The 14,032-nt window shown below is 49.2% G+C and overlaps 1 protein-coding gene across 2 annotated transcripts in view; it reads right to left on the bottom strand.

Annotated features, from left to right (window-relative positions):
• Positions 1-14,032, bottom strand: part of ESRRB (estrogen related receptor beta) — a 191,979-nt gene that overhangs the window by 122,036 nt on the left and 55,911 nt on the right. Inside the window, exon 1 of one of the 2 annotated variants that reach the window (XM_055097309.2) lies at positions 3,480-3,797. The exons of the other annotated variant lie outside the window; for it this stretch is intronic. Coding sequence (XP_054953284.1) covers positions 3,480-3,529 — 50 coding nt within the window. The 5' untranslated portion in view covers positions 3,530-3,797. Of the gene's footprint in view, positions 1-3,479; positions 3,798-14,032 lie in introns of those variants that run through there. 2 annotated transcript variants of the gene reach the window in all.

Genomic DNA, 14,032 nt, shown 5'->3' with positions numbered 1-14,032 from the left:
TGTTTTGTGGCCAGGTTGTTTCTCTGTGCTTTTTTTTTTGGAACAGATCTTTTTCATATGTCCTCATTATCAGCAAAATAAAGGATTGTTTCTAAAATGAAAAGGGTTGGGGGAAGTAACAAACTCCAAGAGGAAATTTCCAGTGATGTCAGGATCTCACTGAGCTGGAAAGGGCCTTACCCGGGACCGGGGCCCTCCAGCGTTGACCTAATGTCTCCTCCCAGTTCATCGCCTTCAGGCCTGAACACCTCCCACCTCCTATCACCCATCCTCTTCCATGGCAGCGCACACCTCCAGAAGGCTGACAGGCACATAAAGGTTTATTTCCTAGAGCCCCTCCCTTGGAAAACCGAGACTAATGTCCTCACTCTGATTTATTTTTAAATGTACCATTAAAAATTAATTTCCCCCTTTGTTTTTCTCCGGGTCACTGACTCTGAATTACCATGTGGCATTTTTCCTACGTGTGAACCCACATATTTTACCTTCAGGACAATTTGTTCTTTATTTCTTTAACAACAGCAAAGTGGTCATCGGACGGTGGGGAAGATAGCCCCCCTTGCTCTCTGGACTGTTTGCCGTGGGTCTCCAGCTGGTCCAGTCATGGACCCATTTGTACACAGGCACACACAGGCGAGCACGCTGCCTCCCACTCTGGGTGATTATATATGTACATAAAATATTGATTAGAATGGGTAATGGAGTCACCTACAGGATTGGCTACAGGAAAATGAAAATGAAGGAGAGCAAGGTAGGAAGGTACGTATGTTTCTCTCTGTGTGTGTTCATTTCTCACCTGGGAAAGTGAGAATGATTCTACAGCATTAACAAATGCTCTCTATGTGTTAGAAGCAAAAGGGAGGACCAGAGAGTTCCTCCTCCCTCAACTCTAGTCCCTGTGCCCTTGGGTTTTCTCAAGTCTGGGAATGTCAGCCAATCCACAGGGGTCAAAACTGTGAGCAGAGCATACACGAACCCACTTACTGTATGTTCCCTGGGAAATGCCGGCACTATAATGAATGGCTTTGTCCTACTATCCTTCTACCAAACCAAAGAATCCAGTCCCCCGCTCTGTTACTTTACTACCCATGGCTCTAAAGCTGTGTCACAAAGCCGTGGGGTAGAGGTCAGAAAGATGTCTCCCCAGACACCAGCCCCAGACCTCCACAAGCTCGTCCTTGAAATGATGCCCCTCTGCGCCACAGCACACGCAGACCCTCCCCAGGCGGCACATATATGTATAAGAGGCCAGCTCATCAATGCCTGGGCTGCTGCCCAGTGGGTCCTGGGCTTTGAGAAATGACATCTCACAGGGGTGCTCAATTCCTCAGTGGAGACAGCAGGTATATTTTTGGCTTTTCCTGTGCCCCATGGAGGGACAAGCTAATTCTTTGCAAAAAACAAAACAAAACAAAACAAAACAAAACAAAACAAAACGGAAAGGGTTGGGGATCTAAACCTCTGTCAGGCTTAGTTTATAAATGATTTCTATCTCAAACCTTTCCCAGACCCCCAGGACCTCAGCTCCCTGACTTCCTTCTGCTGCTTCCCTGACATTGCCTTTTTGCCCATATTTCTCCTCAAACTCCAGTCAGGGCTGCCGTCAACTCGATGAATTACCCAGCTGTTAAAGCCTCCATCTCACTCCTTGCTTTCCTGGTAAGCATAAGCAAAGAATGTACTTCCTTCATACAAATTTTCATATTTATTGACTATGACTTGAGCCAGGAACAAATACATAAGTATTTCATGCTCAACTAAAGAAGTCACCTCTGGAGAGAGGGAGCCTTAATAATTTAAATATCCAATATTTGTCATACTTGATCATTTTATGTAAGGAAATGCTCCACAAGCACCAAATACTGTCCACAGCCTCACTAACCTCAGGTTCTCCCACCCTATCCCCACCCCAGCTAGAATCTAACCTTTAAAAGGAATGAAAGCCACTTTTCAAGCTGATGGAAATCGGAATCCATTATTATTAAGGATTCCTATCCCAGACCAGCGCCTTCTGCCGACATTCTGGTGGCATCTAAAAGGCCCTCTGCCCCAGGGTGGAGTGGGGAAAATCCCCAAACTAGAAGCAGGAACAGTCTGGTCAACAACACAAGCCATGCTGTGGACAGCTGCCCTCTCTCTCAAGCGGGGTGCACCGTGGTGGAGGTGCTTCGTGCAGCCAGGAGAGGGGTTAGGTACTTCCTGGGACCCCACATGATCCAGAGTATTTATTTTAGAGATGTAGTCGTGGTTCTTGGGGGGAGGGGGAAAGCGAGTGGTACACAAATGAAAGCACGGTGGAACTGGAGAAACGCTGACTTGGAGAGTTTAGTTTGCGTCAGAAAAAAAAGAGGAAGATGAGCACAAAGTTAAGCAGGAAAGCTGTCCGTAAGAACCTAGAGTTTTATGTATTATTATTATTAAGCCTTCCAAGGGACCACTTTGCACGCGCACACAACCTGCCTCCGGGACACCCGCCGGGGGCGCCGTGGGGTGCGCAGCGCCCAAGGGGAGACCTGGGCAGGTACCCGAGCAGGTGGAGCGGCGACCGTGGAGGGTGTCGGGAGGGAAACCGTAGGTGGATAGAGTGGGATCCCCGAGAGCCCGGACATGACACGCGGGTTGACCACCCGCTGCTTGGGCGATCAGTTCACTTTCCCACTCTGCGCTCTTGGCGCGCTGCCCCGGGGCTGGGGACCCGCGGTTTCTGAGAGTCGCTTCTCGCGGCGCCGGCTGCCGCCCGCGCCCACGCCGCTCGGATAACCCCAGGTTCTGGCACCGCGAGCGCAAAGCCGCCTCGGAGCAGGGAAATCGTGCCCTTCTGTTCCGCTGGGCACAGCCTCCCCCAAAGCCGAGAACGAACTTTGCCTACGACGCAGCGCCGGGCCCGCATCCCCCGGGCGCCCTGGATCCGCCGCGCCACGTGCGCACCCTCGGGGCGCCCCACGGAGACCGCGAGGCGAGAGCGGCACTGGCCGCCCGCAGTTTCCAAACCGCCGCGGCACGTTCGATTTTCTCTCTCTTGCCGGGATCATTTTTGGTCCCCAGGATGGAAATAATAAAACAAAGCGCCCGCGGGAAAGGCTTTCTCTGACAGGACAGGACATCCTTGCAACCACATCCCTGCACCTGTTCTGGGCTTCTGCCTCCCTTCTTGCTCCATTCCACAAAAACTCAAATATTTTCTCACCCCGGAGCAAGATCAGAGAGGAGAGAGAAAGGGAGAAAGTGCATGAGAAAGCGCCACTCTTGCCTGAAAGTGTGGATTTGTAAAAGGGGGTGCGGGAAAAAGTTAGAGGTGGGTTTATGCCCTAGAAAGAAACCCAGAAGTGTGCGGCTTTTCCCCTCCTTCGTCCCCCAAGTGCCCCCCAGAAGTCCCTTCCACTTTTACACAAGAATGTGCAGAAAAGGAACTGCGATCCCCAGGACAGAGACTGCCAGACGGGCAGAAGGACAGACAGACCGAGAAGCAGGGCACCTACTGGTTGTGGTAGCCGAGGGGGTCCGGGATGCAGAGTTCGGACACGTCCATCAGTCCCGTTTTAGCATTCCCAGTTGGTAGAGAAAGGCGGCGGGGAAATCACGCGGAAGAGCGAGTGAAGGGCACGGGCAAGGTGCGAGCCCGGGCAGGGCACAGTGAGCGCGAGAACGCAGAGTGGGAGGAGGCGGCCGCGGCGGGGGAGAGGGAGGCAGAGAGCCGTGCGCGCACAGCCCAGCGCTCCACTCATCCGCACGCTCCGGAGAGAGCGGGCAGAGGGGATGCGAAGCCGTGGAGGAGGCTGGGGCACAAGAGACTTGGAGCCCACTAACCCTACTGTAGCTTTAAGGCTGGGAGACTGATGTATAGTTTGGCTCCTATTGGCTATCTCTCAGGGGCTGGACTTAAAGTGACAGAATCAAGCTGGGGTGGGGGGAGGGGGGTGAGACAGAGAGACTTCATGGAATGAGACGCTCAGCGCGCGAGGTCCCCACCTCCTGAGCAATAGGAGTACTGGGTGTTAGAGCCCTAAGGCCTGCCTTCTCGCAGTTAAAGGGGGGGGGGGGGAATGTCCAACCGCCAGGTGGGTCTGGGGTGGGGGGAGATTTATTGCTTACATACCCCCCGGCCACCCCTATCCCATCTTTTAACTGGCAGGTCTAGCAAACTCACCTCTCAGCCTTTCTGGAATGGATTTGTTTTCCAAATTAAAAATGAGTCACATTTCTCCACCCACGCACCAAAGAGAAGAGGCAGCCTCAAACCCTGCGCTGTGTGCGCAAAAGTGCAAAGGGTCAGGCCAGCAGGTGAGGCACAGCAAGAAGGCAGGAGAGAAACAGATTCCCTTCCCAGCTCTCATCACCTGGGCCAGTCAGTTCTGCACCACTCTCATACGGCTAGATGCAGGGTGCGCATCTATAAAACGTTCTCTCAATGTATGAAGTGATGCTCTAGTCATTGGCAGCTCTCTGAAATGTACCCAGGACACAGACATGAGCAAATAAATTCCTGTCTGCTTAGGAAAATACAATCGTGGTGAAAATGATCAACTTACCCGCCACATCCACTCCAAGGCACAAGTACACACTTTGAAATACACACCTGAATCCCCAGCTACAAACGCACCTGCATCGCCGTCCGCTGCTCCCTCAGTGAACCCGAATATTATGGGATGCCACTGTACCAAAATGAGCTGTAAGTCATGCCCCAGCCCTGCTTCTGGGTTTTTCACCTTTTGAGATGCACCAGCCACAGGGATAATAATCAATTTGATGATTCAAATGAGTGTGGGGAGGGGGGTAGGTATAGAATTATTTAAAAGGGGGGAAAAGCCCTCAGGAGAGACCACCACCTTATTCTCCTATATTCTGCAGAAGACAATGAGCAGTAGGGGGGAAGACATAATTTTATCATCAAAATAATGTCTAAATGGAGTGTAACTGCAGGCAATGTTCAAGCACTTCAGGAATAAAGGCAGGGAGGGTTGTGAGAAACCCCAGGAGGGGCCAGCCGCCTGGGCAGGGGCTGGGAGAGTGGGCAGAAGGATCGCAGATGATTTTTGACTTGGATAAATGTGCTCGTGCAGGTTGGGAAACAGAGCTGAGATTTTTCATACGTGCTGAAGTGGAAGAACGAGTGGGATTCTCTGGGCGCAAGTCTCAGGAAGGCATCTCACAGAGAGATGAATGAAGATGTCTCCTCTGTCAGTAGCCCCCCAGCAGCCCCCGATTTTTAAAAATCACATAGGTACTTCATCAGAGACAGAAAGAGGGGTGCAGAGATGCTTCCCTTGAGCCTGGCTTCTATATGACCATCATCTCTCACCAAGACCTCAGTGACTGGTTTTTCGGCATCCTTTCTGCCCTGCTGAAATCCATTCTCCAGGCACACAGCAGCCAGGGAGCGATTCGTAAAATGCACATCCAATGTCCCGTTGTTGCAGTTAGGAAAAAGGCCCCAGTCCTTGGCCTCCAAGGAAGGCATCCTATGACAGGTTCCTGCAGGTCCGTCTGCTCCTCTCCACAGCCCCTGCTGCTTTCCCTCTGGGCCCCAGTCTTTACATCTGCCACCTAGAAGGCCCCACCTTCCATATAGTGCCAGAATCTTCTATGGTTCCTTTGCTTCGGGTAGTTTATCACAGTTTGCAATTGTCTGTGTACTGGCATGGTGATAATTCCCTCCTCCACCCTTCCCTCACTAGACTGTAAGCTCCATGGGAGTAGGGACCATGTCTCTTTTTGTTCACCAGAGAATCTCTAGCATCTAAAGTTGCCTGATACATAACAGTTGCTTGATGAAGATTTTGCTGAATGAATGGTTAACCTGTAGGAGTTTGGAGTGGGGTGCCACAGCCTGCTGAATGACAGGCCGCTGCCCAGGAAGAAGGTGAGGCACTGATGGGTTGTCTGGGGCCCCTTGGCTTCTTACTCTGTGTGGGTGCACCGTTTTTAATTGGAAACAAGGCACACTTGGTAGAAATAAGGTCCTCTTCATGGCCTGAAAAGAAAGACCACGTCACAGCCCAGAGCAATGGATTCAAAGCCACTGGGAGCAAATGAGGAGAAAGTGGGGTCTGCATTGGTTAAAACACTAGGCTAATGCTTGCCTACTATTATTCTCTGCCTCTAAGGTCTAGGCATGAAGGTGACCCGGAGCCTTATCTCTGGGCACTAGCTGATTGTCCTCCAGGCGGGAATGAACTCCTAGAGAGCTAGGCCTTCTCAGCCTTCCTCTGCCTGAGCCTCCTCTCACACAGCCCTGGGGCCAAGTTCTTTCTCATTTCCTTTCTGACTCTGCAAGAGGAGAGATGAGGGCCAGCCGCCGGGACACCCTAGTGGCATGATCCAACTTGGCAGGGCCAGGATCCTCCTGTGATTCTCCAGACAAACTTGCCTGGGTCCCACACTGTGCATGGGGCCCACATTTTTCCCATTCTGCCCTCAGCCAACTCACGGAGGATGGATTCCTTCCCAAAGCCAGGGTTAGGCTCCATGCCTCTGGCTGGAGAGGCAGCAGTGTGGGACAGTAAAGGACTCGGATCGGGTCCTGACTCCTCCGTGTGACCTTGCCAAAGTCATCTCTTCTCCAGAAAACGGAGGCTGTACAGGGGTGGAGTGGGGTGGGCAGGGTTCTTGGCTTTCTTCAGTCCTAAAATGCAGTCAACCAATCATGATTTATTTTACTGCTCACCTAGAGGAGGGGCTGTTTGTAATCCACGCTCAGCAAGAACTCTAAGCCACCCCTTCACTACCCTCCACCCCAGTACTAGTACCCCCAGGTAGGCAAGTCAGCCAGAAGGAAAGTGGACAAAAAGTATTAGATGCAGTAAATGTGGAGGATGTAAGATGACAGCAGCTCACGTTGTTTTTGTGACAAATGCCTTTAAATTGATATTCATTACATTCACAGCACCTTATGGCTAGGAGGGACTCAGAGAACCATTTAGAACCATCATCAGATTTGACAAAGGAAATTTGTAAATTTCTCTATGTGGTGAAGTGACCTAACCAAGGTCACACAGAGAATATCTGGCAAAGCATTCCATCTGTGGTCACTGAATTTCTACTTATTCAATTCCTAAATCTTAAAAGACAAGTTTTTCTTTTCTTTTCTTTTCTTTTCTTTCTTTTTGAGACAGGGTCCAGCTCTGTCGCCCAGGCTAGAGTGCAGTGGCATGATCTCAGCTCATTGCAACCTCTGTTTCCTGGGCTCAAGCCATCCTCTCACCTCAGCCTCCCGAGTAGGTGGGACTACAGGCACCCACCAGCACACCTGGCTAGTTTTTGTATTTTTAGTAGAGATGGAGTTTCACCATATTGCCCAGGCTGGTCTAGAACTCTTTGCCTCTTGTGATCTGCCTGCGTTGGCCTCCCAAAGTGCTGGAATTATAGGCATGAGCCACCATGACCCGCCACTCTGCTTTTCCTACTCCCTCCCTCCCTGAGTTTGAGCTCTTCCCTAAGAAAAATGATGACAAACAAGAACTGTCCAATACAACATGCTCCACACACTCTTTACCTGGTGGACAGAGGGGACACAGGCTTCTGTGTCCTCATCCTTCCCCCAGTGGTTTCCTGGGAGGGAAAAAGGAAGCACTGGTTTGTGGATGCCGATGTCATAGGCTGCTGTCCTACAGTAAGCAATGCTCCATGTGGCAGATAATTAGGAAAAATTTTCACACACAGCCTAGCCCACTCTGTCCCCTATGCCTCTATTTCCCTGGGTACAAAAAGCACTGAGTATGTCAGAGATCTAGACAAACACAGGTTCCCACTAACCACCCGCCCTTTCCCACCCCAGCCTGCCTAAGTCCTCAGGGTATGCCATCCTACTCCAAGGCCCAGATCTCAGGGGTCACTAGAGCAGTCTTGTCATGATATATGCAGGCTAACCCAGCACAGCAACTCTTGCCAGAGGTCGGGTGAAAATCTCCACTCTTAATGGAATCCAGTCTTGGTAGTATCTTCCCTCTCTTGAGGCAGCCTCCCCAGACACCAGCCATTTTTGCACAAATGAGGCAGCAGCAAGCAGTGTCTCTTAGGTCCTCAAATCCCCTCCCTGCCATATGCTCCCCTAGGACCAACAATAGGAGGATACTTCCTCCACCTTTCAAGCCAGGCAACTTAGCAGAAGCTGGTGGAGCCAGCTTGGTCCCCAGGAGAGTAGAGGACTTGACGGCTTCCTCACTAAAAGACAAGACCCAACAGGCATTTTGGGAGAATCTGCCACATGCTCTCTAAATCCAGTGAGTGTAGGAATGCTAACTGTTTGTTTATGCCATCCCTGTCCCTCACCCATCCCCATTTTCCTGAAGCCAAGCTTCCAGGTGGGAATGATACCTTCAGAAACACCCACAGTATGTAGCCACTTCTTACCACCAGCCCAGGAAGGGGAGGATGCCTCCGTGGAATGGTGTGAGTTGCAAGCCAAGCTCATTTCTCTTCCACCCCAGGGTGAGGGCTGGGGCAGGTGTGTCCAGGAAGGGCTTCCATTGCCAGTCCACAATGACTAAGGTGGGCCTGGCCTAGACAGTGAGCCTAACCTGCGCATCTCTGAGGACAGTGCTCCATGGGCTCCCGGCCAGGGGAAATGTCCCTGACCACACGTCTCTGCGGACCTGCTGTCTTCTTACATGCTTGAATTTGGGGGTGTGGAGTTATATCCCTGAGTGATGGTCAGCAGACTGCTAGCCCATTGGCTGGCACTGGTCCCAAGGATCATAATTAACTGATAACGCTAATACAATGCGAGTTTGTGCTCTCATAATAGTCTCCTGCTGACAGATAAATGCTGCGGAAACATGATGGCTTTTCCTGAAGCCGTAATGGGCCATTATTGGGGCAAGAAGGCTCATGTCCTATTAGCACTGCTGCCACGACACCAAGGATAAAATATGAAGGGGGCATCTTGAGTGGATAAATGCTTGGGTGCCCTCCCACCACTGACGTCATCCATTTCGTTATCTGAAATCCCTACCAGGGGTCTTGGAATAACTTCCAGATATTTCAAAGCTCCATTAGTTTTTCTTTTTTCTGAGCCTCAAGATCCATTCTCACCACCACAGCTGATTAATATATTAAAGTTCTCTCTTTACCATAGATTCTTTCTTCCTGTAGGCCCTATACAAGATGGTAGCTGCAGTGAGCAGGCAGGTTGGAGGATGAGGAAAGTGAGATTTGTCTCCCCATAGAAACAAAAATCTTTTTTTTTCCTACCAACTACCAGGAGAATAGGAGCACATTATGACTGTAATAGCTTTATCCCTTGCCAAATTTCTAAGGGAGAAAAAGAGGAGTAGGAGAAGCACAAAGAGAAAATGAAGGAGGAGAAGGGAGATCAGGGGGAGAGAAAGAATACCATACCTCGATAGTACCTGGTAGCTAAGAGGCATTGAACAATTAGCTATTGACTGAATGAATGATCTGTCTCATTAAATATTTTCCATTACAGTGGATTGTGGAGTTTTTTCTTATAACAAAGAAACTTGACCTTATTTTTGTCCGTGTCACATATTACATTATCGTTTAGTTTCTTGTGACTTTGGCAACAATTTTTTTTTTTTCGAGACAGAGTTTCACTCTTGTCGCCCAGACTGGAGTACAATGGTGTGATCTCAGTTCACTGCAACCTCCATCTCCCGAGTTCAAGTAATTCTCCTGCCTCAGCCTCCCAAGTAGCTGGGATTACAGGTGCCCACCACCACACCTGGCTAACTTTTGTGTTTTTTTTTTTTTTAGCAGGGATGGCGTTTTGCCATGTTGCCCAGGCTGGTCTCGAACTCCTGACCTCAGGTAATCCATCCTTAGCCTCCCAAAGTGCTGGGATTACAGGCGTGAGCCACCATGCCTGGCTTTGGCAACAATTTGAGCATACATAGTTGATTACAAATAGTAATGCAAGCAATTTGTTTCTAGGGTCTCATCACTGGTAGAAGAAAAAGTTCTCCTTGGCTGATGATAGTTTTAACTGCAAAAATCCCATGGTCAGCAATGGCCACAGAAAGAATAAACAGTTTCTTTGCAAACTCACAGATTATGCCTCCATTTGCATGTCTATTCTAAAAGATAACTATTTTAGAGAAACCACAAAATATGGGAAACTTTCGGAAAATTAATTCTAAAGCAGCACACACACTTGTATTGTTGTTAAGTGCAAACAAAGAAACATGTTGACAGAGCCTGTCTCCCTAGTATGAATGACAGAAAATTCAACATTGGGGACATTCAAAGGTGTTTTTATTTCCTAATGGCTCAATTAAGGTAGAACTTCATTGTACCCAATTATTTTTTGGAATAAAATGCATTTTATTTTTGTTCTAGTAAAATGTTTTGTGGAGAGAAAAAAAACCAGCAAATGCTTCCAGGTTTTAGGAAAAATCAAACATTGAGGCCAGGCATGGTGGCTCGTGCCTATAATCCCAGCATTTTGGGAGGCCGAAGCAGGTGGATCACCTGAGCTCAGGAGTTTGAGACCAGCCTGGGCAACATGGTGAGACCTTGTCTTTACAGAAAATACAAAAATTGGCCACACACTGTGGTGTGTGCCTGTAGTCCCAGCTACTCGGGAGGCTTAGCAGGAGAATTGCTTGAGCCTGGGAGGCAAAGGTTGCAGTGAGCCAAGATCATGCCACTGCACTCCAGCCTAGGTGACAGAGCTAGATCTTGTCTCAAAAAAAAAAAAAAAAAAAAAAAAAACCTCAAAGAAAAGAAAAAAATCAAAGATCAGTGTTTTCTAAAGTGTAGACCTATAGAAAACATGGTTAAGATGACAGCTTTTTTTTTTCTTTTTTTTTGAGATGTTGCCAGGCTGGAGTACAGTGGCACCATCTCAGCTCACTGCAACCTCTGACTCCCTGGTTCAAGCGATTCTCCTGCCTCAGCCTCCTGAGTAGCTGGGATTACAGGGACGCACCACCGCACCCAGCTGATTTTTGTATTTTTAGTAGAGACGGGACTTCACCATGTTGGTCAGGCTGGTCTCAAACTCCTTACCTCAGGTGATCCACCCACCTCGGCCTCCCAGAGTGCTGGGATTACAGGCGTGAGCCACCACGACCAGCCAAGATGACAGCTTTTAACTGTGTTTTTACACGAGAAAAGTGCTGGCTGACCATTACCTTCACAGATGTATACTGTAATTAAAACAGTCCCATTGGTGAACTCCCCACCACTCTGAATGATGTAATTATGAATGGGTCAGTACAATTCTACATGAAGGCTCGAGCTTCATAGCATGGCCATCCATAACATCTTTATTCTTCATAAACAACTGGGAACACCAAGTTTCAATAGAATTCCTGACTTGGGAGGGTTTGCCTTTCCAAGAAGGACAAGACAAAGCAGGAAGGGAAACTACAGAGGAATCAGAGAGTTTAGAAAAATGGGTAAAAGGCAGTCACCGCTACAAGATTTAATATGGATAAACACCAGTAATACACTTGTCAGCAATGACCCTCAGCTGAGCCACAGACTGTAGGATCGCTGGTTGGAGAGCAGTGATGCAGAGAGACACCTGGGGTCAGAACCGATAGCACATTAAACATGGGCATCCAGCTTCATGGCATAATAAACACTGCATTGGGGTAATTCTACCAAGCCCAGCAGAGCAGGGAGCAGTAATAATTCCTCTTTACTCTCCCTTCCTGAAGCCACAGAGGGCGTTTTACACTCACCTCTGAGGCACTTGCTTTGAAAGCATACTGGGGCCGGGCTCAGTGGCTCATGCCTGTAATCCCAGCACTTTGGGAGGCTGAGGAGGGCAGATCACAAGGTCAGGAGATTGAGACGATCCTGGTTAACACGGTGAAACCCCGTCTCTACTAAAAATACAAAAAAAAAAAAAAAAAAAAAAGGAAAAATTAGCCGGGCATGGTGTCACGCACCTGCAGTCCCAGCTACTGAGGAGGCTGAAGCAGGAGAATCGCTTGAACCCAGGAGGAGGGGACTTCAGTGAGCTGAGATAGCACCACTGCACTCCAGCCTGGGTGACAGAGCGAGACTCCATCTCAAAAAAAAAGCAAACTGGAAGGGTGTTGTGGAAAGGACTTGAAGAAAGGTGGAGGGGGACAAAGGCCTTCTGCAGGGTGTCTGAGCACCACAAGGAGGGGGAGGAACATGGGACAAGGAGGGATGGGTTGTCTCTGCCCATGGAAGGGCAAACACTTAGGGGCCGACCCTGTACCACACACAGGCTGTTGGCTCGGGTTCCCTGGACTGCCTTCTTATTTTGTCTCTCTTAGTCAGCTTCCCTCTCAGGTGAAATCTCACCTCTACTCCCAGTGCCTAAGATCTGGCTTGCTGAGAAGCCAGATGATGGCACCCAGAAGTTCAGGAGGGCAGCTCCCCAAATTTCTCCTTCTTTCTCCCAGTCTGTGTACTGCTTCATGGCGTGATTTTTTTTTTTTTTTTTTTTTTTTGAGACAGGATCGCCCCCTGTCACCCAGGCTGGAGTGCAGTAGCACGATCATGGCTCACTGCAGCCTTGACTTCCCAGGCTCAAACGATCCTCCTGCCTTAGCCTCCTGGAGAGCTGGGACTACAGGTGTGTGCCACCACATCCAGCTAATTTTTTAAAATTTTTTGTAGAGACAGGGTCTCACTATGTTGGCCAGGGTAGTCTTGAACTCCTGTGCTCGAGTGATCCTACCACCTTGGCCTCCCAAAATACTGGGATTACAGGCATGAGCCACTACTGTGCCCAGTCAATTTTTTTTTTTTCTTTATAAGCCTTCCAGAAAATGCATGCAACCTGCTAAGCCTCTGAGGCTGGATGCAGTGGTGGCCAGCACAGCACACATCATCATGTCTCACTGCCTGGCATCTCCCCTCCCCTTACTTCCCTTTTGCCACCACCTCCATTCCCTGGGCTTGCAACTCCCAAATGAAGTACCAGTAACTTAATGCTCGCCCCAGGGCTCTGTTTTCTAGACGACCAGGGCTGAGTCAAACAGCCAGTCCGCAAATCGCTTAGGGTCACTGACTTTCTTTCCATTTAATTCTTGTATTATTTACGAACCCCCTCTTTGGTTAGGAAGGGGGCACACAGTGAGTACAGTGATTGATGGATGACTATCTGTAGTCAGCACCCAGTTACAGACTCACTGTTTTGCAGAGCCCCACACAGGCCCTGCCCTGCACCATCCACCCACCCACCTACTTCAACACTCTAGTTCCGGTTCAGCTGCCAGGATGTTCAGGTTAATGGTGTCACCTAAAGCCAAGCGGTAGAACCATCTGGCCCAGTATCCCTTCTCCACTGGCTTGCTCTCCTCCCACCACACCTGAGAGGCCAAGTACATATTGTGCTCTTTCTTTGCCCTGGTTTTCTCCACAAGGAGTCTGCTACTTCCCGGGGCGACCATCTCCCCTCCACGTGCACACACATCCAACAATAGCTCTAAGTTGCTTTTGTCTTCAAGCAATGGGAGGGTCAAGTGACGGTAGCTTAAAGGGTAAGAGTCTATTATATCACACAGCAAATTTTCCAGAGGCAGGTAGTTTCATTTTTTTCTTCTGCCGTCCTTAACATACTGGCTTTCACCTTCAACTTGTTCTCCCATTGTTGAAGGCCGGTTTTGGTGGGCCTGAGCATCCTACTTCCTCACCCAGCTGTGTCCAAATCCAGGAAAGAGGTGAATGTATTTGTGTGTTCGTGTTGAGGGATATGTCACTCCTTATTTCTTTAGTTTGTTTTTTTGTTTATTTCTGTGTTTTGATTTGAATTTAATGTGAAGGAAAATCTTTTACAGGAGCTTCTCTTCCCCACCCCAGCAACTTATCCTCACTTCCTATTGGCCAGAATCCAGTCACGTGTTCACCCCCAAACCAATCACTGTCAAAGGAGAAATAGTCCACCATGACTGGTTTAAAATACGATCACTCCCTGAAGGTAGGGGAGAGGCTTGCCTTTTCTGAGAACGCTGGCATTTAATAACAAGCAAATCCACTTCTGTTGTAAGCAGAGGCAGGAATGGCTCTTGAGTTGGCAACCAATAGACTGCTACACCTTGAGGTGTACCGTGTGCAGGGTGGTGGAAGGAGACCGGATGTCAGCGAGCAA

Source organism: Pan paniscus, chromosome 15 (assembly GCF_029289425.2).
Source record: "Pan paniscus chromosome 15, NHGRI_mPanPan1-v2.0_pri, whole genome shotgun sequence".
Classification (NCBI taxonomy): Eukaryota; Metazoa; Chordata; class Mammalia; order Primates; family Hominidae; genus Pan; species Pan paniscus.
Note: the sequence above shows the minus strand (reverse complement) of the source record. Positions and strands in the feature narration are given on the sequence as shown.